Raw genomic sequence first — 27,595 nt, forward strand, 5'->3', positions numbered from 1 at the left:
TAACCCATAAATGACCAGTTTTATTAAATTCAATTTCACAACTTGCTTTGAACTCATGATCCCTGGGGTAGTAGACAGGATTATAGCCAGTAGGCTGCCATACCCACCCACTCTCAATGCTGGTGGATCAATACCCAGCAGCTTGTCAAGTGCAGGAACAAGGTTTGCTAAAGCACACTGGTATCGGCTGCACTATCACACCAAGGCAGCTGAAAAGCAACAAAACGGTACTCTTACAAAATGTAGCTTCGACTTCAGATCAATGGTTGTTCAGCAGGCAAAATGTATTAAAATATTTGAGAAAGAGGCAGAAACCCTCATCACATTTAAAAAGTTATTGGATGTGCACTTGAAGAGCCATAACCTACAGGGTTATGGACCTAGTGCTGGAATGTGGGATTAGGCTGGATAGCTCTTTTTCGACCGGCATGGACACGATGGGCCGAATGGCCTCCTTCTGTGTCGTAATTTTTCTATGATTCTATGAAATTATGACGTTCCTTCCGCTGTGGAAGGTGCCAAATGAATCCCAGGTCCCTCTTCATGGATAGAGGGTGAGGTGAGGGACAGTTGTCTCCAGACTGCTATCACACAATATAGTCTTCTCAGACTGGCAGAGAGAGAATATAGAAGCCGGTTTCTTCACAACCCACCTTCTTAGACACAGGCATTGGGAGTAAAAAAAAAATTAAATGGTCATTTAATATCTGGGCACATTGCTGTTCACAAGGCAAAAGAAAAAGAAAAAAAACTGAAAATGCTAGAAATCAAATGAAAACTGAAAATACTAGAAATATACAGCAGGTTAGGTAGCATCTGTGAAGAGAATAGATGGGTGATATGTCAGGTGTGTAACCCTTCAGCAGAATTTACAATTGTCTTGTGATGAAGGGTTACACACCCAAAATGTCATAAATCTATCTTTTCTCTTTACAGATGCTAATGGACATGTATATCGCCAGCATTTTCTGCTTCACACATCAGATATTTTTGAAGTGCCAACATAGAAGACAGATCATTCTGAAAATGGCTGTGTCATACTTGGTAGCACTCTCTCTCCTGAATCAAAAGGTCGTACGTTCAAGTCCCACTCCAGAACTTGAGCACATAATCTAGGCTGACACTATCAGAGATGCTTTCTTTCGGATGAAATGTTAACTGAGGCCTCGTCTGCTTTTCAGGTGGACATAAAATATTTCATGGCACTATTTGAAGGACAGGGGAGTTCTCCTTGTGTGCTGGCCAATTATTTACCCCTTAACCAACATCATTAAAAAATCTCATTTACAGTATCTCATTGGTGTTTGTGGAACCTTGCTGTGTGCAAATTGGCCATTGCGTTTCCCTACATTACTGTACCTCAGTGACAACAGTTCAAAAGTACTTAATTGGGTATGAAGCGCTTTGGGACGTCATGAGGTTGTGAAAGGTGCTATATAAGTGCAAGTTCTTTCTTCTTTTCTTTACAACTAGGAACTCTTATACTTTTTATGTATAGAATAACCAATGCCAGGAGTGAGTTACAAACTGGAATCTAATCAAGAGGTTCAGGTGGTTTATTTATATATCTATAGATATCTTATTGAAGTATGTCTGTCACATGTTCTATTGAAAAACCCTATGTAAACATATTCCTATGGGCATTCTTGTATTAATACAGGAAACTTTGGTTTATCCGGAGGTTAACTGTCCGGAATGCTCGATCCACCAGCAAAAATCAGGAGCCGTTTCGTTCGGTTTTTTTTGCTTTTCGTTGCTTTTTTTTGACCAGTCAGGCTCTGCAAGGTCTCGCTGAAGCTGTTGCTAAGCTACAGAGACGCTTGCAAGGTACGGCTGACTGTTTAGAAGCTGTGGGTTTGTTGCCAGATACGGAGCCGTATGTTTTAACATTAGCGCTGGTTTGTCCGGCAGTTTTGATGGGACGGCAACAGCTCGGTCCCGTCAGTGCCGGATATCACAAAGTTTCCTGTACTGCCTGTACTTAACTGTAACCATTCCCTGTGAAGGAAAGGGTTAGCTTTGCCCCTTTGGACATTACATTTGGATATTGTAAATTTAAACTGCAAAGGCAGCAATGTGCAGAAACGTTGAGAGCTTTGAACAGGCCTTTGGTTCTCAAAACAACTGTCTTGGAAAAACAGTGCTGAGACAGTCAGAAACTCTCGAGAAAGACAACTAAAAATACAGCAGCTGGTTTCACACGGACAAGAGGCTACAGAAGATTTCACATGCTGGTTTCACAAGGTGGAAAGGCTACACCTGGGTTCACAACGTTTTGAGTGGCCCAACCAACCGCCCATCATTAATGAACCCGGCGGAGTGGCCAAAATGGGACTTCGCTTGACTTTAATTCACACCCCAACTGGCAAAAATCATATAAAAATGGGATATCGTGATAGATCCTTTGCTGCAGTCGGAGGAGCCTTGAGAAGCATCGCCTAGAGAAAGGATGTCAAAGAACAAGAAGAAGAAACTTCAAGAGCTACGAGGAAGCTGCCTTGATGCTGAGATCCTTGGTTTAAAAGGTTGTCTGCATTTATTGATGCTGTCTTTATGCATGTGTAAACTGTTTTAATGCATTGTGCAATGTTAAATCATTAAAGGTAACTTTGATGAATTAATATACATGTGTGACTTTCTTTGACTGAATACTGTCCAGCTTCATGAATCACTGGAATATCTATATCCCTACACCTGTGATGTCAGTAGCTGGTGCTCTAATAGGATTTCCGATGTTAATCTGAACACTGAGCCTCAACACTCCCTGTAAGTAAGAAATGTTGAAGGTGCTTTGAGTCTGCATGCAGTTGCAGGCTCTCTCCCTCCATATATATATTTCTGAAATTTGAATGTGTCCTCCATCTTTGTTTTTTTTTAAATGATTACTTCCCATTTATACTTTTCAATTATTATTTGTTCTAATTTTCCCCCTTCCAAGTAATAAGCAAAATACGAATAGAGCAAAAAGTGTTTATCCGTTCTGGGAACAGAAGTCCAGTGGTTTCAATGCTCACTATCTTCTCAAATCTGTTCTGTTAGAACAGACAACAGCTATGCTACCCATTCTTATACATAAGCTCCCTCCCCCTCCTCGACTTTGCTGATTTGGGGTTAACCATAACCACACGGCCGTCTGATCTTCACATTTCTTGTTTTCGACACATTTGCTATGGACATAAGCCAGGTTATTATTATATTCATAGCCAGACATTGTGGTTTTAATTATTAAACACTTCATCTTAAAAACAGCCAAAGAGTTTTTCTTTTGTCAGAAAAACACATATAGTAAAATGTACTGGCTGGTTTAACAAAATCTCATTGAGCTACCACAAAATGTCACATAAAGGTTACGTTAGCACAATATTCTTAAAGAAAATATATAGCTGTACAAAAGTTATGATACATACATCCATTATATGGTTATGATGATGTCCTGCTGGCTGCAAGACCTACACTACACCAGCCTCAGCTCCCTTGTTCCATCGGGGACTTGGCCTGGAGGGTGTTGCACGGAGCGGTCCTGTGCAATATGGTTTTAAATAGGTTCACGGACTCCCAGGCCGCCTGCATTTTTTGCGGCCTGGAGGAGTCCGTGTTTCATGTCTACATGGAATGTGAGAGGTTGCAGCCCCTCTTCCATTACTTGAAGGGGCTGCTCCTCGATTTTTGGCTGCACTTCAGTCCCACACTCTTGATCTACGGTCACCCGGTACGGAGGGGAGCGGGCAGGTTGGAGGACCTCCTCGTAGGACTGCTCCTGGGCCTGGCTAAGAAAGCCATTAATTGGTCCAGGCAGCGGGCGGTCGTTCAGCCAGATTGCCTGCCTCTCTTCCGCGGCCACGTTCGCGCCCGGGTGGCCCTGGAGATGGAGCACGTGGTGTCCGCCGGCACGCTTGAGTACTTCCGCGACCGGTGGGCGCCGCGGGGACTGGAGTGCGTCATCAACCCGGACAATCAAATTTTAATTTAATTTGTTTTAAGTTTCATTTGAAGTTTGTTTAATTTACAGTCAAATTTGTTTAAAGTACCCAACAAAAGAGTACACCAGCCTCAGCCCTGAGTTTCCTTCCCACAGCATCCCCTCCTTGGCTGGCTTCTACAGCTCTCTGTCGCTTCCTGGCTTTAAAGACTTTTGTTTGGCTCCAGAGTAATAGGAGTGGGGTTCAGTGTGCTGCTGGGAGCCAGGTGGGGATATTGGTCCCCGATCTGCTGTCAGCATCATCAGGTGGGCTGAGAATCGGTGTGAGTTTTGTAATCAGACATATGACAAGGAGCACATAGTGGCTGAGGGGATCTAGCGAAAAGTGGCGAGAAAGAAGGGATGTGATTTGAGGACCGCAAGGGCAGGAAATGATAAGGAAATGGGTTTCAGGTGCTGGGGATGGAGAGAGGATATGGGATAGTGAGGAAAGGGATAGAATGGAGGGGAGGGGAAAACAGGGAATCACAGGGGAAGGGAACTACATTACAACAGTGACTACACTTCAAAATTGGCTGTGAAGCTCTTTGAGATGTCCTGAGGTCACAGTCTAAGGATAAGGGGTAAGCTATTTAGGACACAGATAAGGAGGAATTTCTTCACCCAGAGAGTGGTGAATCTATGGAATTCTCTACCACAGAAGGCAGTTGAGGCCAATTCATTAAATATATTCAAGAAGGAGTTAGATATATTTCTTAAGGCTAAAGAGATCAAGCGATATGGGGAGAAAGCAGGGACAGGGTACTGAATTTGGATGATCAGCCATGATCTCATTAAATGACGGAGCAGGCTCGAGGGGCCGAATCGCCTACTCCTGCTCCTATCTTCTATGTTTCTATATAAATGCAAGTCTTTCTTTTTTTTTAAACTGCAGGCAATAACAGGTTGGGGTAGGGGAAGCATGGCAGGGAGAGAGGCAACACAGTAGCGAGTCTTTAAGGAACATAAGGAGGCAGTGCAGGCAGAAAGGGTTGGTGAGATGCAACGAGAGGGTAGTGGTAAGCAGTAGGGGTGGTGGGAAGGGGAAGGGGTAGTGGGGAACCAGTGGTGGGAAGGGGAAGGGGTTGGGAAGGCAATGGGAGGCGGGGTGGGGCAAAGATAGAGGCACCATGTACACAGAAGAGTTTGACAGAAACCCCATAGTCTTATTAATCGCATTTTCCCCACACCTACACGCAAATGCAAGTTGTCGCACCATACATGGAAGGAAAAAAAAGTCAGAAGAGCACAAAGAGATAGGCATAAGAGAGAAACACAGAAATGAGTAGAAGAGAAAGCGAGACACAGGGTAGAACATGAGAAAGAGGGGGAAAGAGCTACACAAATACCAGAGACAGGTGGGAGAGAGACTCTGACTTCCTGTGTGCAAGATCCACTTGTGTAGTGAGGCATGGATACCAGGAGAATCTCATTGCAGAGTTTGAATTTTAAGATAGACGAGCAAGAACAAATCTCAAAGTAAAGCCATCTGAACCTGAGATTACCATATATGCATGTCATCACTCCCAAACTTTGTAATCTGGTTTTTGGGGCTGTCTTTATTTTGGGTGCTTTTTTCCCCACCAGTGGTGGGTGTCACTCCACAAACCAATGGGCTGGCCGTTCATTCCATGTAGTTGATGTGATGAATAGAACAACAGGAAAACAAATGTTGCTTTTGGTAATTTAAACTCATCATACCTCTGTTTATATGTTAACCCACCTCAGATTTCGATCACTCTTCCTGTGCGGTCACCAAACGTGCCTGTCACGCCTCCCATTCCGTCCAGCTACTATGTCAGCTAGTGGCTCAGTGGGTAGCACCCTCACCTCCGAGTTAGAATGGTTGTTGGTTTAAGTCCCACTCCAGAGACTTGAGCACAAAAATCTAGGCTGACACTCCAGTGCAGTACTGAGGGAGGGCTGCACTGTTGGAGGTGTCATCTTTCGGATGAGACGTTAAACCGAGGCCCCATCTGCTCTCTCAGGTGAATGTAAAAGATCCCATGGCACTATTTCATAGAAAAATAGGAGCAGGAATAAGCCATTCGGCCCCCCCAAGCCTGCACTGTCATTCACTATGATCATGGCTGATCCTCTATCTCAATACTGTACCATATTCCCGCTCTCTCCCCATACCCCTTGAGGCCTTTTGCATCCAGAAATCTATCTCCTTCTTAAATATATTCAGTGACTTGACCTCCACAGCCTTCTGTGGTAGAGAATTTCAAAGAAAAGCAGGGGAGTTCTCCTGGCCAATATTTATCCCTCAATCAAGATCACTAAAACAGATTATCTGCCCATTATCACATTGCTGGGAAGCTTGCTGTGCGCAAATTGGCTGCTGTGTTTCCTACATTACAACAGAGAAACATCCGGGAAGGCGCCGAACACTTCGAGTCTCTTTGCCGGGAGCAAGGAGCGCAGGCAACGCAAGGAGCGCACGTCAATCCAAGCACCCCGCCCACCCCTCCAACCACTGTCTGCCCCACCTGTGACAGAGACTGTAGGACCCGCATTGGACTCATCAGTCACCTGAGAACTCATTGTTAATGTGGAAGCAAGTCATCCTCGGTTCCGAGGGACTGCCCAAGAAGAAAACGACAACACTTCAAAAAGGACTTCATTGGCTTTAAAGCGCTTTGAGCCGTCTGGTGGTCGTGAAAGGCGCGCCATATAAATGCAAATCTTTCTTTGCAGCTGCCTTCGCACAGTTAGCGCCTCGCCCCACTCCACTCCATCCTCGCGCGCACCTTTCCCCGCTGACCAGCCTTTCGCTCGAGCGTCGTACGCGCGCTCCTTACCCAATCCGCGCGCTCCTTTCTCCCAGTACGCGCGCTCCTCACCCAATCCGCGCGCTCCTTTCTCCTAGTACGCGCGCTCCTTTCTCCCAGTACGCGCGCTCCTCACCCAATCCGCGCGCTCCTTTCTCCCAGTACGCGCGCTCCTCACCCAATCCGCGCGCTCCTTTCTCCTAGTACGCGCGCTCCTTTCTCCCAGTACGCGCGCTCCTCACCCAATCCGCGCGCTCCTTTCTCCCAGTACGCGCGCTCCTCACCCAATCCGCGCGCTCCTTTCTCCCAGTACGCGCGCTCCTCACCCAATCCGCGCGCTCCTTTCTCCCACCTCCTCACTCAATCCGCGCGCTCCTTACTCAATCCGCACGCTCCTTTCTCCCAGTACGCGCGCTCCTCACCCAATCCGCGCGCTCCTTTCTCCCAGTACGCGCGCTCCTCACCCAATCCGCGCGCTCCTTTCTCTCAGTACGCGCGCCGCCTCTGCCCCGCCCCCTCTAGTCCATACTCGCGCGCCGTGCGTTTGTAATGGTATCGGGAAAGAAAGCGGTGGCGGCGTGAAGCTGGCAGAATCCTGCCGCGTCTCTTGGCCTTAGCCTCTCCCGGACTCACCTGCCGCGCTAGCCCCTCTCCCCTCGCTGTCTTTCTTTCTCAGCCCTCACTATGGCCCTGGTTACGGTGCAGCGTTCTCCGACTCCGAGCGCCTCCTCAAGCCCCAGCGTCTCGGTGAGTCTCGTATGGTAGCCGACAAATGGCCCTGGGTTGACAACCTCCTGAGGCCCATGCGACCGGCTGGGAAGCGCCGGCGACATGAATGGCTCCAGGGCGATGTTTCAGGCCTCTTTGGGACATGTTTATTATGCTTGAAATCAGAAATGTTTACAATGCAAGTTGGGCTAAATATAGAGTTGTTAAGTGAGAATTAAACGTTTGCCACAACCAGCAACCAGTTAATTTCTTCTTTGACCATATCGTTGATAATATTTAACATTATTTATATTTGTTAATTGTTATCAGCCCGCGGTTATTCAATTGTTTTTGCAATAGTGGGCCACGCATCGTGCTGTTAACATTAGCACTGAGAAAGGAAAATGCACAAGTAATAGACCCAGGATCCACTGAGAAATGTGTGATCACCAAGAGTATGCACGATTTAACAACATTATTTTGCATTCTCTGTTGATCGCAATATCCTGCAATACGAATCTTCCTACAAAATCGGCTGCGCATGGTTGCTTCGTTTTTATTTGAACAGCTACTTGTTTCTACCTTTTGTTCTAAATTGTTTCAGCAAAAATACTGATTGAAAAACCTAATACTGCGATGTGGCTAACGGCGAGATCTTGCTACTGTATGGAGAACTTTAAAATTAAGGAAGCCTGACATAATTGGAAAATGGTCCTTTTCCTGGGGAGTGGGGGTGGCGTTATCTCATCATCTAATATTTAATGAGATTTTTTTAAGCAGGGACCGTCTACTATAATGGTCTGCTGCAGGATGCTGTGGTTATGTGATGCACAGACATTGCTTGGCAATCCAATGCCTTCTTTGGAGTTAATATTTCATTGCCAAATTTAAGGCTGTAATAATGGAGTTGGTGTATAATATAAATTGGCCATATTGTGTCCTGTAAAGAAATATTCATTACTTCTCAATAAACGTTGTAGTAATTGCAGCATAGTCATTCACCTTTGGTATCTCTATCTTCTATATATATATAAAAAGCGGCTCGTCTGTCTGTCTGTCCGTCCGTTCTCTATACGTTTGAAAGTTATAGAGCGTACCTACGCGCGCGCCACGTCAAAAGAAAGCTTGCGATTCCGGACCGGTCATAGGCGTATTTACGTTTCGGCCGGACAAAAATCCCGCCCGTGGTATCCAAAAAACGTTCAAAATTCCGCTCATTAAATGGGAAAAGTTCCGCTCATTTGCTCATTAGCATTGAGTGACGTGAAGGTTGACCAATCGTGCCGTCGACAGTTGACCGACGGTCGACCAATCGCTGCCGGGCCATCCTACAGTTGAGTGTTGAGTGACTTGACGATTGACCAATCCTACGCTTCGGTGACCTGACGGTCGACCAATCGGTGCGTGTGTGGGCGGGCCTTATCGTTCTGAACCGAGGTGAGTGGCCGCCATCTTGATTTTTCACGATTTTTTCCCCCACACTTTCAGTGTGTTAGGGAACTAAGGTAAATATTTGAATTATGTGTTAGGGAATTAATTAACAATTTATTTGAGTTTTATATTGTGTTTAGCAACCCCCCCCCTCCTCCTCACCCTCGCGCAGGGGGGACTCGGGGCTGCTCTCCGGGCCCGCTGCAGGCAGGCCTGAAGCTCTCAAAATTTCTCTCTTTTCTCTCTCTCCCCTCTCTCTCTCCTTCTCTTCCCTTTCTCCTCTCTCTCTCTCTCTCTCTCTCTCTCTCTCTCTACTTCCCCCTCTCAGGTTTGACGGTGTCGGGGCTGGAGCGCGGGCGGTCCGCCCAAAGTGAGCCGCTCGCTAACGGCCGCCAGCCCGCGGGGTTTCCCTGCCTACTCCCCGCGGGCCGCCTCGCGCTGCTGGCACTGACCGCGCCCGCCCGCGAGAGCCCGCTCTGGCTTTTTAAACGGCTGTCCCCGATCTCAATCGGACACGGGAGTCTGCCAACCGGGTCCAAAGGTCATCAATAAAAGAGCATACTGATTGTGAGTATACACCTGGACACAACGAGGCCAATTTTAACTAGCTTTGTCCGCCTGGCATAAATGTGCTGAAAATGGCATCTAGTCACTTACCACCCTGTTTACTCTGGTGCTGTAATTACTGGCATCTTGGGTATAGTCTAAAGATAAGGGGTAAGCCATTTAGGACAGAAATGAGGAGGAATTTCTTCACCCAGAGAGTGGTGAACCTGTGGAATTCTCTGCCACAGAAGGCAGTTGAGGCCAATTCATTAAATATATTCAAGAAGGAGTTAGATATATTCCTTAAGGCTAAAGGGATCAAGGGATATGGGGAGAAGGCAGGGACAGGGTACTGAGTTTGGATGATCAGCCATGAATCAGCATTGAATGGCGGAGCAGGCTCGAGGGGCCGAATGGCCTACTCCTGCTCCTATCTTCTATGTATTGCCCTGAGAAGGGTGGCCTGAATGCTCATCTGTTTCAGGCAGGCAGCCACTTGTAATATTCAAATGGAGTCCCATGATGTGCATAGGTCTCTGAATGCAGTTTTAATGTACCAATGGGTATAGCATATGCCATTGATGCTCCGCCCATTTATTCTGGTATTGTGCATCCGAAACAGTGGTCCTTAAAGGGATCGCGGGAAGCTGCTTAATACACGCTCAAAGAAATTGTTAAGCTGCCCCCACAAAAATTCTCTGGTCGTGCATTGCTTCCCTCTCCCCAAGCTGGCTGATTTCCCGCCCTCCCCAGTTGCTTTGGGCAATGCACTCTCTGGCTGCATGCAAATGAGGCCCGGGCCTCATGACGATTGCAGCAGGCGGTGGCATGCAAGCTCTGCTCAACGACCATTGTGCACCAATAGTTAAAATTGGCCCCAATATATACTAAAATGCATTACATGAAATTCAGTTTATGTGCTTGTGTATATAAAAGACAAATAATACATACTCCTGGAGTTATTTCAAAGTTGTAATGTTCTCTTGTGGTTGAGATGATAATTATGACAATATCTGAATTTAGATTACTGCCTTGGAATCACACTCAACCAACTATTGTCATTCACTGTTTCTTCATTCTGTGTGTGTGGTACATGCACAAGCTAGGCAGAGCAAAAACCCTTTGCTATGATTACTTAAGGTAAGTACCAGTAATCTTTGACTGATGAATACCCTCTGAGATTACAGTTCTCTCCAAAGCATGTAATCTGTGGAACACAGCAGATTTTTTACACCAGTGTCCCAACAGGTTACCCCACTAGGGCTGGATGCTTGTACCTAATTACAGATTCACAGAAACCCCACAGTGCAGATAGAGGCCATTTCGGCCCATCGAGCCTGCACCGACACATATCCCACCCGATCCCCGTAATCCCTACACCAACACATATCCCACCCTATCCCTGTAACCCCACGTATTTAATCCCCCTAGCACTTAAGGGTCAATTTTATCATAGCCAATCAACCTAACCTGCACATCTTTGGACTGTGGGAGGAAACCGGAGCACCCGGAGGAAACCCACGCAAACACTGGGAGAATGTGCAAACCCCACACAGTCACCCGAGGCCGGATTTGAACCCGGGTCCCTGGCGCTGTGAGGCAACAGTGCTAACCACTATGCCACTGTGCTGCCCCTAATTTGCGTAACATATAATTCTAATAGACTTTAGACAACCATTGTACATTGTGCATCCAGTGGAAACATTTTGTAATAATTAGTAGTTGGTGTATTTAGAGGGACTGGAAAGTCTAAGTGGAGTATATGCCAAGTTCTCCATTTTATGGAAGAAAATATTTTTGTTGGGTGCAACCCTGTTGTCTACATTGTGACTGGTGAATCTTTTTTTCTTCCTCATTGTTTTAAGTCTGTTTTTCTTTTCTGATGGGCTTTCATTTTCTTTTGTTAACGATATTGCACAGTCTTCACAATTACATTATATCAAACAGAATCCTGCACAAAAACACCCAATCACATTGCAGCAATAAAATCCCAAGATACTGTCACCATAACAGTTCCTACTCCACAATGACCCCCAACAAATAACATTTATCATAAAACAAATGCTAAAATAAATCTCAAACTTATGCATAAACAACTGCCCCTTCCCATTCCACAAACAATAGGTTGCTGCTTCTGGGCTAATGAACTCGAGGGTTTTATGGGTAAGAATTTTAAAAAATCCATAATAGCCCAGGGCATTAATTCAACCTCGTCTGTTGTGTTTGACAGTTGCATGGTAAGTGCAACTGGATGATTTACTTTTTACAACACACCAATTTTGGACACACAGTATTTGTAACAGTTTTGAAGTATGACAGATGGGTTATATATACAGTATTTTTAAAAATCTTAAGTTAAAAAAATTCTTCAGTTAAACAGCCATTGCACAGGTGGTAAACTACAATGTGTAAAAGTGAGTGCATTAATTTGTAGTAAAAGCTATGGTCTTGACATGATTAACAGCATTTGATTTGTTTTAGGAGCCATCGCAATCAAATGGAGGTTAATGTATTGTACAAAAAAATCTCAGCCGACCTGATTAAGGCCAACCCAAATATAAACCACTTCTCCAGCTTTCCACTTACAAAATGGGAATCAGGCATATAAGACTTGTTAAAATAATTGCTAAAATAATAGTGTACATATTTAGAGTGGTTCTTAGTGAGCGAACTAAACCTGCACTTTGTAGTTGAGTTTATGATGCATTAGAGGGTTTTACAAAGCACTCCACTGCATTTCAATAATATGAATTATGAATAGTGGCATTGTTCATTCTTGTAATAAATACACTACTATTTTAGCAATTATTGTAACAAGTCTTCTGCCTGATTCACATTTTGTAACATAATGGAAAGCTGGAGAAGAGGTTTAGATAAGAGTTGCCTATTATCAGGTGGGCAGAGTTTCTTTTATACAATTCCTGACCTCAATTTGATTGTGTTTGGTCCTTCTGCTTCTTACTGTTTTGCAAAGGGAAATGGGAGACCATTTCCTATCCCTGGTAATTCTTTTAGCTCGCAAATCTTTGATCAGCAAGGAGTGGCTGGCAGGGGATTGTCAGATAGTCCAATATTGTAAAAATGTTTGTAAATTATTGGGTATATTTCTTCTTCGGAGGAACATTTGTGTCCTCTTTTCTCATTGCACCCTCTCCCACTTGAGATGTGGGGGGTGCTGATGCTGCATAGGTTGAAGTGCTTGCTTGTCTTCAAACTGCTGTGCTTGCATCTAATTTTGGCAGTGAATGTCAGGATATGGCGCCAGTGACTGTGTTGCAAGAGTTCAATGTCAGAGATCAATAGTTGCATACACTTAACCTGTTACGACTAGTTCTGTAGTGGAATGCTTTATAATTAATTTATTACTCGTTTAATGTTCTGCCTGTGAAGTAGCCCTTAACTTTTTTTGTGATGCATGCCATGTAACTTCAGTTAGTTATGTCTTATGGCTGCACTTATGGACAATTAAAATTGGCTGTGGAACTATTAGTCATAATAGTAAATGCCAGTTTTACATTAGTTGCCTGATTCTTGGCAGTTTCAACAATTCATTTACATTGGCATTCCAAACTGGAGACTCCAGTTCAATTAAACTCTGCCGATTGTATAGTAGATAAAGGACACTACTTAATGTTGTATATGCCATAATACCTGGAGGAAAGAGGTTCAATTCCTGGTCTGTACTGTTAATTAATCTGGGGCAGTAGTTGGGACGTTACAATCAACCTCCTCACCTCTGTTCTAGGAGGAAAAAATCAGCCCGGGTTCTCACTCCTGATTGTTATTTGTTGGAAAGTGGATGCCAAATGAGGGCAGACTTGACCGTGGCTCTGACACCATCCTCTTCCAACGTCTTTCCTCCATTGTCTTGCTCAGTGGGATTGTCCTCACTCGGTTACCTATCTGACCATAGCCATAGCATCTCTAGTAATGGCTTCTCTTCTCGCCCCCATATCGTTACCAAGTGTCATAAGAACATAAGAAATAGGAGCCGGAGTAGGCCAATCGGCCCCTCGAACCTGCTCCGCCATTCAATAAGATCATGGCTGATCTGATCCTAACCGCCAATCCACTATCACAGAACCATCTCCTGAATCTAACAGAATTAGACACACGAAATAGGAGCAGGATCAGGCTACACGGCCCCTGGGCCCGCTCCGCTACCCACCGGGCCATGACCGATCCGAACCTAGACTCATGTCCAAATCCTGCCTGCTCCCCGTAACCCTTAATTCCCTTTACTTCTAGGAAACTGTCTATTTCTGTTTTAAATTTATGTAATGATGTAGCTTCTACAGCTTTTTGGGGCAGCATATTCCATGGACCTACCACCCTCTGAGTGAAGTAGTTCCTCCTCATCTCAGTTTTGAAAGAGCAGCCCCTTATTCTAAGACTATGCCCCCTAGTTCTAGTTTCACCCATCATCGGGAACATCTTCCCCGCATCCACCCGATCCAACCCCTTCACAATCTTATATGTTTCAATAAGATTGCCTCTCATTCTTCTGAACTCCAATGAATAGAGTCCCAATCTACTCAACCTCTCCTCATATGCTCATCCCCGGGATTAACCGAGTGAACCTTCTTTGTACTGACTCGAGAGCAAGTATGTCCTTAAGTATGGACACCAAAACTGTACGCAGTATTCCAGGTGCGGTCTCACCAATACCTTGTACAACTGAAGCAATACCTCCCTATTTTTATATTCTATCCCCCTAGCAATGAAAGCCAACATTCCATTGGCCTTCTTAACCACTTGCTGCACCTGCATACTAACCTTTTGAGTTTCGTGCACCAGGACCCCCAGATCCCTTTGTACTTAAGTACTTTCCAGTTTCTTGCCATTAAGATAATAACTTGCTCTACGATTTTTCCTGCCAAAGTGCATAACCTCACACTTTCCAGTATTGTATTCCATCTGCCAAATCTCTGCTCACTTACTTAGCCTGTCGATGTCCCCTTGCAGGTTTTTTATGTCCTCCTCACTCACTACTTTCCCTCCCATTTTAGTATCATCTGCAAACTTTGATATGTTACACTCGGTCCCCTCCTCCAAATCGTTAATATAGATTGTAAAGAGTTGGGGACCCAGCACTGACCCCTGCGGAACACCACTAGTTACTGATTGCCAGTCTGCGAATGAACCATTTATCCCAACTCTGCCTTCTGTTAGATAGCCAATCCTCTATCCATGCCAGAATATTACCCCCAATCCTGTGATTCTTTATCTTAAGCAATAATCTTTTGTGTGGCACCTTGTCAAATGCCTTTTGGAAGTCTAAATACACTACGTCCACTGGTTCCCCTTTATCCACCCTATACGTTACTTCCTCAAAGAACTCCAGCAAATTTGTCAAACATGACTTCCCCTTCATAAAACCATGCTGACTTTGTCCTATTAAATTATGATTATCCAAATGTCCTGTTACTGTCTCCTTAATAATGGACTCCAAAATTTTACCTACCACAGATGTTAGGCTAACCGGTCTATAGTTTCCAGCCTTCTGTCTACTGCCCTTTTTAAATAAGGGTGTTACATTAGCAGTTTTTCAGTCTGCCGGGACCTTTGCCGAGTCCAGGGAGTTTTGGAAAATTATTACCAATGCATCCACAATCCCTACCGCCACTTCCCTCAAGACCCTAGGATGTAAGCCATCAGGTCCAGGTGATTTATCCGCCTCGAGTCCCATTATTTTACCGAGTACCACTTCCTTAGTGATTTTGATCATGTTTAGCTCCTCCCTCCCCCCCCCCCCCCCCCCTTAGCCCCCTGTTTGTCCAGTGTTGGGATATTCTTAGTGTCTTCTACTGTAAAGACTGATGTAAAATATTCATTCAGTGTTTTTGCCATCTCCATATTTCCCACCATTAATTTCCCGGTCTCATCCTCTAAGGGACCAACATTTACTTTAGCCACCCTTTTTCTTTTTATATAACTATAAAAGCTCTTACTATCTGGTTTTTATATTTTTTGCTAATTTACTTTCATAATCTATCTTCCCTTTCTTAATCTTTTTGTTGTTTTTTGCTGTCTTTTAAAGTTTTCCCAATCCTCTATCCTCCCACTAGATTTGGCTACCTTATATGCCCTTGTTTTTAGTTGAATACTATCCTTAATTTCTTTACTTAGCCACGGATGGCTGTCTTTTCTTTTACACCCTTCTCAGTGGAATATATATTTTTTGGAAGTTGTAAAATAACTCCTTAAATGTACACCACTGATCATGTATCGTCTTACCCTTTAATCTATTTTCCCAATCCACTCTACTCAATTCCGCTCTCATACCTTCATAGTCTCCTTTATTCAAGCTTAGCACGCTTGTTTGAGATCCAACCTTCTCGCCCTCTAATTGAATATGGAATTCAACCATGTTATGGTCACTCATTCCAAGGGGATCCTTTACTAGGACATTTTTAATTAATCCTGTCTCGTTACAGAGGACCAGATCTAAGGTTGCTTGCCCCCTGGTCGGTTCAGTTACATACTGCTCAAGAAACCCATCCCTAATACACTCAATGAACTCATCCTCAAGGCAGCCCTGCCCAATTTGATTTGTCCAATTAATATGATAGTTAAAATCCCCCATAATTATAGATGTTCCCTTATTACAAGCCTCAACTATTTCCTGATTGATACTCCGTCCAACAGAGTTACAACTGTTCGGAGGCCTATAGACTACGCCCACTAGTGTTTTTTTCCCCTTATTATTCCTTACCTCCACCCAAACTGTTTCATTATCCTGATCTTTTGACCCAATATCATTTCTCTGTATTACAGTGATTCCTTCCTTTATTAACATAGCCACCCCACCTCCCCTTCCTTCCTGCCTGTCCTTCCTGATCGTTAAATAACCTGGTATGTTTAATTCCCAGGCATTGTCACCCTGCAGCCATGTTTCTGTAATGGCCACAAGATCATACCCATATGTAGTTATTTGTGCCATTAACTCGTCTATTTTGTTACGAATGCTACGTGCATTCAGTTAGAGAACTTTCAAATATGTTTTGTGACACTTAGTTCCTGCTTTTGCCCTTTTTTATTATTTTACCTTTTACTCCATACCTTCTGCCCTTTCCTGACACGCTCTGGTTTTTAATTTCCCCACTGCTACCTAAGTCTGTGACCTTCTCTGTTGTCATTTTTATTATTTGCTCTCTAGGAACCTCCCCCCCCCCCCCCCCACTAGTTAGTTTAAAGCCCTCTCTACAGCCCTAGTTATATGATCCGCCAGGACTCTAGTCCCAGCACTGGCCAAGTGAAGCCTGTCCCAACGGAACAGCTCCCTCCTGCCCCAGTACTGGTGCCAGTGTCCCAGGAAGCAAAACCTCCAAGGATCTGTCTGTGGCCCTATACCTCATCTAAATGCTGCCCTTTAATGACATCATCCACAGACATGGGGTCAGCTTCCACATATACAGTGGCGACACCTAGCTCTACATCGCCACCACCTCTCTTGAACTCTCCACCGCCTCTGTTGTCAGACTGCTGGTCCGATATCTAATCTTGGATGAGCTGCAGTTTCCTCCAGTTGACCATTGGGAAGACTGAAGCCATCGTTTTCGGCCTTCACCACAAACAGTACACATGCCACCGATTCCATCCCGTCTCGGACCAAACCAAACTACTTACAGTCTCGGCATCCTATTTGACCCCAAGCTGAGCTTCCGGCCCCATACTCTGTCCATCACAAAGACCGCTGACTTCCACCTCCGTAACATCGTCTGCATCAGCCCATGTTCCACTGAAACTTTAATCAATGCCTTTGTCACCTCCAGACTTGGCTGTTCCAATACTTTCCTTGCCAGTTACCCATTCTCTACCCTCTGTAAACTTTAACTTATCAAAAACTCTCTTGCCTGTATCCTGTCCTGCACCAAGCTCTGCTCACCCATTACTCCTGTGCTTGCTGATCTATAATGGCTCCCGATCCCCACAAAGTCTCAAATTTAACATTTTCATACTCCTGTTTAAATCCCTTCATGGCCTTGCCCCTCCTTAGCCCCTCCCTATCTCTAACCTCCTGCAATCCCCTCCCAAACTCTTCATTCCCCTGACTGTAGCCTTTTGTGCATCCCTCATACCTTCGCCCCACAATTGTGCTGTCCATGCGCCACACTCTGGATTTCTCTCCATAAATTCATCCACCCCCCTCCTTTAAACCCATTTCTTGATCAAACTTGTGGTCACCCCTCCTAATATCTCCATCTTCCTCTTGCCGTCCTATTTTGCCTGACTACACTTCCATGAAGCACCTTAAGATGTTTTTCTAAATTAATGGCACTATAAAAATGCAAGTTTTTGTTGTAGTAAACCAGATTTTGGTTCAATATTGCACGAACCACACAGTAATATGACTGATGTGAAAAATATAGGCCCCAGTGGACAAAAACACATCTGTTAAGAGAAAAATGTAGAGTGATTTAGCTGGCTTTGGGTCTATCAGGAGGCAATCTTTTATTTCACAAATAAAAAGAGGAAATTATTTTCAGTATATAACCAATCATGAATTATTTATACATGGGTTTGGAGAACCTCTTCATACTTTTATTGTTCTGTCCTTTCAAGCACTTGTCAAGAGATTGGACAAGCTCATGAAAAATTTCCGCAAAGCCTTTCAGTCAGTGTCAGTCACAGGCATGCTTAAAATTACCATAGGAAGCAACTTACTACTTCGCATTTGTGATGATCTGACAGAGAATGCTGAAAGTGGAGCCCGAGGGAAGTTCAAAATTGAATGTCTTTTAATTTTAAAGTCCAGTGCTGCAGTTTTATATAGTAGGTAACCGGCTGCTGTCTCTTCCGTACAGATTGTGGCAAATGGCTTGGAGATTTACAAGATCTATACCTGTGCAGGATAGTAGGAGAATTATATTTAGAACAGCATTTTCATTTGTATAGCACCACAACTGTACAGAGATGTGTCTCCGAACACTTTACAGGGCAGTAGCTAACAAGTGGACACTATGCAGGAGGGAGAGAAACAAAAGTGGTTAGGGGAGGGCAAAACCATGTTCTGAGGGGGAGGCCCTTTAGGAGACTTATGAACTCGTGGAAGGAGGTTGAAAGGCAGATATAATTAGAGAGTTCGAGGGCAGGAACTAATAGCTGAAGGAGTGGCTGACTATGTTTGAGTGGAGGGAATAGGGAATGAAAAGTAAGATGGTGTTGGGGAACTAGAAGTTTTGTGTTGGAACATATGGTTGAAGGAGACTGTCAAGATAGTGAGGGACGAAGCGATTGAAGGATTTGAAAGTGAGCCCAACAAGCTTGAGGTGGATTCTCGGGCATGTGGGGAGCTAGCAAAAGGCTGGGCTGATGGGTGTATGGACCTTGTATAATTAAACACAACGTGTATTTTGTACTCAACAATATTATTCAGTTTCATGCTGTTGTATTTGAGCCCATCAGTGCTGTAGGAAAATGACACCTGCTGCTCATTATTTGACCAGCAGGTTTACTAGGGTTAGGAGATCGATGTGGAACTTCATGACTGTATTTTATCTCCACCAACCTTGTGTCACAGCATGTACTGTCCACTATAATTCTGGTTTGCTGCTCGTTCTTCGCTCCATCAGCGGCAATCCTTCAGTCACTACCTCTTTCCCTCGATCTCTCCTTAAACCACTCTTCCTCACCACTTTTTTATCACTTTCTTCAAAATAAAAACCTACTTATTCAACTTGTATTTATTCTCCCTTCCCCCTTAATTTTTATTGACCCTACTTGATGTCCTTTTTCTTCTCCTAGTTAAGCAGCTGAGACTTACTCCCATATGTGGTGTAGCACAAATATGTTGTTATAGCCAAATTTCATTATAGGAGATTGTAAAGTAGCATATATTCTGGAGGAATTGCTGTTTGATAGTTTTTTTTTAAAACTCTTTCTAACGTATTCATTACAATTTAGAATTTTTTTCCATCTCTCAATTAAGATTTCTTTTATTATTTTATCGTTTTGTTAGGTTTCACTGCACCGCACACCACCCTGTGCTGGAAGGGCAGGTGACATTTTGCACCCAGCATTCTGTCGGTGCCAATTTTCAAGTGGCCATAATGAGGTGTAAGCTTTGCTTATATATTTTAAAATAAAGAATCATACAGCACAGAAGGAGGCCATTTGACCCACTCTCAAAGAGCTACCAATTAGCCCCACTCCCCTGCTCTATCCCCATAGCCCTGCAGATTTTTTCCCTTTTAAGTACAGAAATTAATGTATTCAATTTTATTCCCTTTCCTCTAGAAAAACAGTTTGTCGTCTCTTGTCGCTTGCCCCCAGCAGCATGGCTAAGATTAGGAACTCAGCGCATGTGAAATCGTAGATGTGCACCAATGCACCTATTATGGTAGAATGTTGCCTGGAAGTTGTTTAATTAATTCCTATAATTTAAATGTATACTGTTCAATATTATAAAATGAGATTAGGGGGAAAAAAAACACTGCGGAAATTATTCAGCAGTATAGATTTCAGAGTACATCTCACAAAAGCCTTGCAAACTGAAATTTTAATATCCAGCATAGTATTTTTTGTTCTTTTAAGAAACAAATGTTGAGATTCTACTTCTTACCTTCATCATCTAGCTCCTTGGTTCCACTGAGGATATCAACATCATAACTCCTTGCCGACCCATACAGCTTCATGTTTGCCACCTTTTTCAATGTTCTGTACCTTTCATCTACTTGCTGCAAGGTTGTTGATGAGATAAGATGTGGTCTTGATAGAATAGAGGCCCGTCTACATTGAACCATTCTGATGTACTTCCTTCAATTCTTAGGCAAGTCTTTGTTCCTCTGTACTTCTCTTTATCAATATATTTATTTTTTCAGCTACTCCTAGAGAGCTCCAGCAACTCCCAGGCAACACACTAAATCATACGCTTACTTAAAGTCTACAAAATACAGACTAGCCTGCACCTGAAGATTAGGTCAGCACACCCATGTCCTCTTCTGAAGCAACAGTTCCCTAAATTGGGTGTCCCAATTTCCTGTTCAGAGACGTTTTAGCAAACATCTTCCTTGGCACACTAAACAGACCAACAGCTCTAAAACGTTTGCACTCCTTCCTGCCTAGCGACCTATGCACTTAAATCATTGCTGTCACTTTCCAAACTTGAAGTACTTAACTCCCTTCTGGATGATGCAGTGAAGTTTTTTCACAACCAGCGGAGCCTTTCTTAACTCCCTCCCCCACCTCAAGTTCTTCATCAGTTCTACCTAAGCCTAAGACTTTCCATCTCGTCATTGATCTTACTACCCATTCTACTTTCTCCAACAACACTTGTATCTCCAACTATTTTGCTAACTTATCTAGCTCTCCAGTTAGCTTGGCCATTTTTTTTGCCACGGCGTGAGCTATATGCTGTTCATGATTTCCTGAAACCATTGTTGCTAGACATGCAAAATTGACATTTTGTTTTCTGTTCTGTTTTCAGTGGTGTTCCAAGCTAATGACCTTTCTACTGATCTCATTAACATGTACAGTTGCTTGCTGTCAGCCGTTACATTTTCATTGCTTCCCTCACCTAGAATTCTTACCCGTTATATTTCATTTTATTTCTGCGTCTTGCTGCCTATCCTTAGGATATTAATCTGTCACTTTTTTCCTTTGTTCCCCACAGTTTCCATCATCTGTGTCCTTGTTTCCGTCAACGCACAAGGTTTTGGGCGTAAGCCATATCTGCTTTCTTTGACCAAGCATCGTAGAAACATAGAAACATAGAAGATAGGAGCAGGAGTAGGCCATTCGGCCCCTCGAGCCTGCTCTGCCATTCAATGAGATCATGGCTGATCATCCAAATTCAGTACCCTGTCCCTGCCTTCTCCCCATATCCCTTGATCCCTTTAGCCTTAAGAAATATATCCAACTCCTTCTTGCATATATTCAACTGCCCTATGTGGTAGAGAATTCCACAGGTTCACCACTCTCTGGGTGAAGAAATTCCTCCTCATCTCAGTCCTAAATGGCTTACCCCTTATCCTTAGACTGTGACCCCTGGTTCTGGACTCCCCCGCCATCGGGAACATCCTTCCTGCATCTAGTCTGTCTAGTCCTGTTAGAATTTTATAAGTTTCAATGAGATCCCCTCTCATCTAAACTCCAGCGAGTATAAGCCCAATTGACCCAATCTCTCCTCATACGTCATTCCTGTCATCCCAGGTATCAGTCTGGTGAATCTTCACTGCGCTCCCTCCACGGCAAGAGCATCCTTCCTCAGATAAGGCGACCAAAACTGCACACAATACTCGAGGTGTGGTCTCACCAAGGCCCTGTACAACTGCATCCTTGTTCCTGTACTCGAACCCTCGCTACGAAGGCCAACATACCATTTGACTTCTTAACCGCCTGCTGCACCTGCATGCTATAACCCCTTAGCTTTTTATCTCCTTTGGCCAGGTCAGCAAGTGGAACAAATTACATACATATTATCACCCTGCGCAATTTGTGATGCTAATGCTACTTAGCAGTACTCCTGCAGCAATGCAAAGTTGCCCTTGTTCTTGGTCAGTGTACACAACTGCGTATCATTTTCAGTATTATAAGGAAATGTTTTCCTGTATTCCAATCCATCACGAGTACCAGACCTTTGCTATGAACTATGTTGTAACAAATCCTATTTGAAGTGACAAACTACTGTCGTCTTCAAAAGACTTGCCCAATGTGAACTTCAGTGCTAACAGCAACTCATAATTGAATCATTTATATATCCTTCCACATAATGGATAAAATAGAAGACTGGAACAAGTTATGAACTCTTGGGAGTCCTGATAACTATCGCTCATTGAAGCTTGCTTTTGTACCTCATGCTGATATTCAAATTCTTTTACTTATGTTGCAGCTTTTTAATCATATAAACATGTGTATGCAAGGTGTGAGAGAATTTGCATTACTGAAATTTTGATCTGCATAAATAGTTCCAGCTGAGTAAATAAAATGGTGGGCACATCTTGCCAAACAATTAAATGTCTTAACATGGCAATTTAAAATTAGTATATATTCCCTCATGACTTCAAATGATCACTAAGCTGACCAAATGGATTGAATGTTCATTTGTCCTTGAAATGTTCACCATTCTCGCCAATCAGCAGCACCAGCAATCTGCTACATAAGGTTCTCATTCCTGCAGTATATACAAAATAAGCTCCTGCGATCCAAGATGCTAGTTGGACCAGCTCCCCCAAAGCAGTTTTGGGAAAGGATTGTAGCAGCAAGGTAGAAGCCCATATCTCACCCCACTAAGAAAGTGGCAACATCCTGACTCTTCCTCGAGTTACTTAGAAGTTCACCCAGAGTTGGTCTACCCTAAAATTAGTGTTTTATGCTCATGATTAATGATCTGGACATTGGCCAACTAGACTAGACTACTTTTCTGCAATCAATAGACAGATGTCTTTGTTATTGTCACCTTGTTGCAATAGTTCTTTCTCTCTTGCCTATTGAACCTGGAGTATGCTATGCACTGATGTCCTGTATTAGCATTGGCCATTAAGGTACCTAATGTAAACCATGTCTTATTGTACTGCTTTGTTCTGTTATATGATATAAAATATATAGATGTAGAGTGATACAAATAATATTTTGGTTATCTTTTAGGTTATCCTAATAATTCTCTAAATACATGAAGGTAAAGCTCAAAGGCACAATTGGCACAACTATCCATTCCACAACCCCATCTAGAAACACACATTGCACGTGAGTTTTGGCAGTTGCATAGCCTGACTGCTCCCAGTTTCACACATTAGAATCCTCTTATTTGCAGTACCGAGGTAAAAGCTGGTGTCTTGTCCCACTCGTACTGATGTGTGTCAACATCCCCACCTTCACCCACTTGCACCATTCTCTAATTCAGTTACGTGTCTTGGTCATTGTTGCCACAGGAAAAAATGGGATTCCTTTAGACTTGTAGCTGGCTGATGCCACTTTTAAATTGGATGCTTGACTAATCTGGAATTTTTTGAGGATGTAACTGGTAGAATAGATAAGGGAGAACCAGTGGATGTGGTGTATTTGGACTTTCAGAAGGCTTTTGATAAGGTCCCGCATAAGAGATTAGCGTGTAAAGTTAAAGCACAAGGGATTGGGGGCAAGGTACTGACTTGGATAGAGAACTGGTTGGCAGACAGGAAGCAGAGTTGGAATAAACTGGTCTTTTTCCGAGTGGCAGGCAGTGACTAATGGGGTACCGCAGGGATCGGTGCTAGGACACCAGCTATTCACAAAATATATATTAATGATCTAGATGAGGGAACTAGATGTAATATATCCAAGTTTGCAGACGACACAAAGCTGGGTGGGTGTGTGCGCTGTGAGGAGGATGCCGAGAAACTCCAGTATGATTTGGACAGGTTGGGTGATTGGGCAGATGCATGGCAGATGCAGTATAATGTGGATAAATGCGAGGTTATCCACTTTGGTGGCAAAAATGGGAAGGCAGATTATTATCTGAACGGCAATAGATTGGGAGAAGGGGAAGTGCAACGAGACCTGGGTGTCCTTGTGCACCAGTCGCTGAAGGTAAGCATGCAGGTGCAGCAGGCAGTTAAGAAGGCAATGGTATGTTGGCCTTTGTAGCGAGAGGATTCGAGTACAGGAGCAAGGATGTCTTGCTGCAGTTGTACAGGGCCTTGGTGAGACCACACCTCGAGTATTGTGTGCAGTTTTGGTCGCCTTATCTGAGAAAGGATGTTCTTGCCATGGAGGGAGTGCAGCGAAGATTCACCAGACTGATACCTGGGATGGCAGGAATGACGTATGAGGAGAGATTGGGTCGATTGGGCTTGTATTCGCTGGAGTTTAGAAGAATGAGAGGGGATCTCATTGAAACTTATAAAATTCTAACAGGACTAGACAGACTAGATGCAGGAAGGATGTTCCCGATGGCGGGGGAGTCCAGAACCAGGGCTCAGAGTCTAAAGATAAGGGGTAAGCCATTTAGGACTGAAATGAGGAGGAATTTCTTTACCCAGAGAGTGGTGAACCTGTGGAATTCTCTACCACAGAAGGCAGTTGAGGCCAATTCATTAAATATATTCAAGAAGGAGTTAGATATATTTCATAAGGCTATGGGGAGCAGGCAAGGACAGGGTACTGAATTTGGATGATCAGCCATGATCTCATTGAATGGCAGAGCAGGCTTGAGGGGCCGAATGGCCTACTCCTGCTCCTGTCTTCTATGTTTCTATGGATCTTCTGTGAAACTGCTTTTTCATCGCATGAGACCCATGCTAATCCCAGGAAGAGCTTAGTAGGCCCCGGTTCTGGCAGTTTTATATTCGGTGTGTAACCAGCAACATGACGCCTGTAGCACGAAACAGACTGACAGCAATTTCAAAAGAACTTCAGAAACCAAAGTGCCTGAAGCCATTTTAAATCTGATTTGCCCTATCCATCTAAAACCTAAAATATAGATATTGTGCAATTTTATCAGGTAGGTAAACCTTAATGTCAAGCTCGGAAGAATAATATTTCCTCTGCTGTTTTTGTTTCTTGACCTTTTAAAAGCTGGCCTTTTGTAACCTTTGGGGGCGATTTTAACGCTACTTGCTAAGCAGAAACCTGGCGGGTGGACAATTAAAATCGCCCTGGCTCTTGCCTGTCTGAAAGCTGCCATGATCACAACACCTGCAATTTTAAGCAGACCTGTTGGCTCCGAGCAGGCAGCAAGCACACGTGCCCAGAACCAACAGGATCCTTCTTTACATATACATGTTGCGGCCCGATGTCATCATTAAGACCCAACTGTAATTTAAACTCTGGCCTGAGTGGGGAATCCACCTGGAGTTAAAATAGGGGCCCTTAAGTCGAAAACTTTCATCAAATTTTCATAATCGATCCATACAATGTAATGTAAAATATTGATGTAAAATACTGGGTCCAGAACTCTGTGAGGCAAAGAATGCTGTGTTTTCCATTTATTCGAAATTCTGTCCCATTTGTGGGGATTTTGATTTTGCAGATTCCAAAGATATAATTAAACCAAAATTAATTTGACAGCTTTGAGATGAAATTCCCATGTGTGGTGCACAGGTGTTTCACCTCTGGGATGTGAGGTCAAAATCCAGACTGATGAGATGGAAGTTGCCTCAGTTTGTTATTTAAGTTCATCTTTGTGCCGTTTCAGTCCAAGTTTCTAGTTTCATAGCACAAAATTACCCATCATTTTGTACTAATTTTTAAAAAAAACCTCATTTGGAGACTGCAGAATAGCTGGTGTAGGAAATAGAAAAATATCACACTGTGTTGTAGTAGGGAGTGCACTTGCTGAGGCACATTGTTGGCAGCAGGAGCTCTGTACATTTGGAAAATGGGAAGTGCTTTGGTACACTTGAATGCTGCTAACGTACAGTATTTATTGAATGGACATCGGTATCAAGAGCTGTCCACTGAACTAGGTGTGCAGCAGAAGGCTTTTTTTTAAATTAAAACAGACTCTTGTTTTGGATCTCCCCAAGAAACCATAAACTTGCATAAGCCCAAGTGATGGCAATCCTCCTGTATCACCAAGGTTTGAAACAAACTTGGTACTCGAGTTGGTAACTTTTTTTCTTTTTCTCTTGCAGGAAGTTGGAAGTGACGAGGATCGTCGATTACAACAGAGGTGAGTGTGCATAATGTTAACTGTATTGCATCATGTGAATAGTATTCTATGTATTAATATTTGCAGCTTTTAATTTTCACTAAGAAATGCCCAAAAGATGATTGCTAACCCATAGACAATATTTTTGAAAGTTTTTGTTTTAAATCATTTATATTGTCTTCTGCATTCTACCACCGGTAGTCTCACCAACCGAGTTGTTTTCATACCTCTGTCTATAACTGACAGCTAGCGATTGCTGGGTAGACTCAACCTCCAGTTTTCTCTCCCTTTTTGAGGTGAGGAAAGACTAGGTTTCCCCTGATCGATTAAGTTCATAAACCTGCCATACAGGAGATTTTGAATGTAAATCCATAACCTATAATTTTTACTCCTATGTCATTCTGCTAAGTTCTGGGATCAACCGTGCAGCCCTTTGCTGTACCTCCTCCAATAACTCAGTATCCTTTTTGAAATAGGGTGACCAAAACTACACACACTACTTCAGATGTGGTCTCACCAGGGCCAAATACAGTTTTAAAATTACCTCTCTGGATTTGTATGTTTTACCCCTTCCTGTGCATTTCAACATTCTGTTTGCTTTTTTAGCAGCATGGGAACATTGTGCTGATGGTTTTAGTGAACATTAAAACCTTGATCTTTCTCCTGCTCCGATTCCTCAAGTACATTCCCATTTAACACTTTAACATATATTCCACACCAACATTCCCTCTAACAAATCTTATAAAATTACATTTCCCTGCATTAAATTGCATCTGCCATTTCTCCCCTTGCTGATCAAGCTTATCAAGATCTTTTTGAATTTGTTCGCAGTTGACATTCATCATTTGCCACTGCTTCTAATTGGGTATTGTCTGCAAATTTTGACACTTTAGACGCAATTTCTTCCTCCAAATCATTTATAAAAATTATAAACATCAGTGGCACCAACACTGAATCTTGTGGCAGTCCTCTGGTTAAAGGGCAGCCCACCAGATACTTGTCCATGCACTGGGGCTTATTGTTATCTACCAACCATTTGCTGATCCATGTTACTATATTTCCATCTATCCTATGGGCTTGGACCTTATGTAGTAACATATTATGTGGGACAGTGCCAAATGCCTTCCTGAAATCCAGGTAGATAACATCCACTGCCTCTCCCCTATTAGGTCTATCATCTCAAAGAAAGCTTGTATATTTTCAGTTTGAATAGTTGGGTTCCATGGGACATTTGATAAAATTCTTGCTAGTAATGGGTTTCCTTCTGTGCTGTACTATTCTATGATTCTTTTTTCAGTTTTATGGGGGATTGCATATTTAAAATTCCTACAATGAATTATAATTAAGCATTGTCTTGGGTAGAGATTTGACGATTGAATCATTTTTTATGCAATTTTATTGCTATGTACACATTTGCAATGGCTTGGGGATGAGGGAGGAAGAGCAGTTTCAGCAGTAGTTCAGGGCATTGCTGTGCCAGATTTGTGGTATAAACCAATGATATAAATCCTGCAGCACAATGTCATTATACTTGCACTTTAACATTCCTGCCATTTGTTTCTGTAATCTCTTACTAACTTACACTTGGAGTTTTGTTTGCTGATATGC

General features: G+C 43.3%; 2 protein-coding genes across 5 annotated transcripts in view; one reads left to right on the plus strand and one right to left on the minus strand.

Annotated features, from left to right (window-relative positions):
- Positions 1-6,830, minus strand: part of LOC147103614 (D-amino-acid oxidase-like) — a 32,444-nt gene extending 25,614 nt beyond the window's left edge. The window contains exon 1 of the mRNA XM_085961353.1: positions 6,763-6,830. The gene's annotated coding sequence lies outside the window, so the exon portion shown is untranslated. The remainder of the gene's footprint in view (positions 1-6,762) is intronic.
- Positions 6,831-7,219: 389 nt separating this feature from the next.
- The window catches only part of ssh1b (slingshot protein phosphatase 1b), a 110,545-nt gene continuing 90,169 nt past the window's right edge, over positions 7,220-27,595 (plus strand). For 2 of the 4 annotated variants that reach the window (XM_085961346.1, XM_085961351.1), the window contains exons 1-2: positions 7,220-7,479; positions 25,971-26,008. In XM_085961346.1, coding sequence (XP_085817472.1) covers positions 7,417-7,479; positions 25,971-26,008 — 101 coding nt within the window. In that variant the 5' untranslated portion in view covers positions 7,220-7,416. Of the gene's footprint in view, positions 7,480-23,012; positions 23,104-25,970; positions 26,009-27,595 lie in introns of those variants that run through there. The other 2 variants (XM_085961347.1, XM_085961348.1) reach the window with 2 other exon arrangements.

This window comes from Somniosus microcephalus, chromosome 19 (genome assembly GCF_052327205.1).
Source record: "Somniosus microcephalus isolate GS21.2 chromosome 19, FLI_Smic_1.0, whole genome shotgun sequence".
Taxonomy (NCBI): Eukaryota; Metazoa; Chordata; class Chondrichthyes; order Squaliformes; family Somniosidae; genus Somniosus; species Somniosus microcephalus.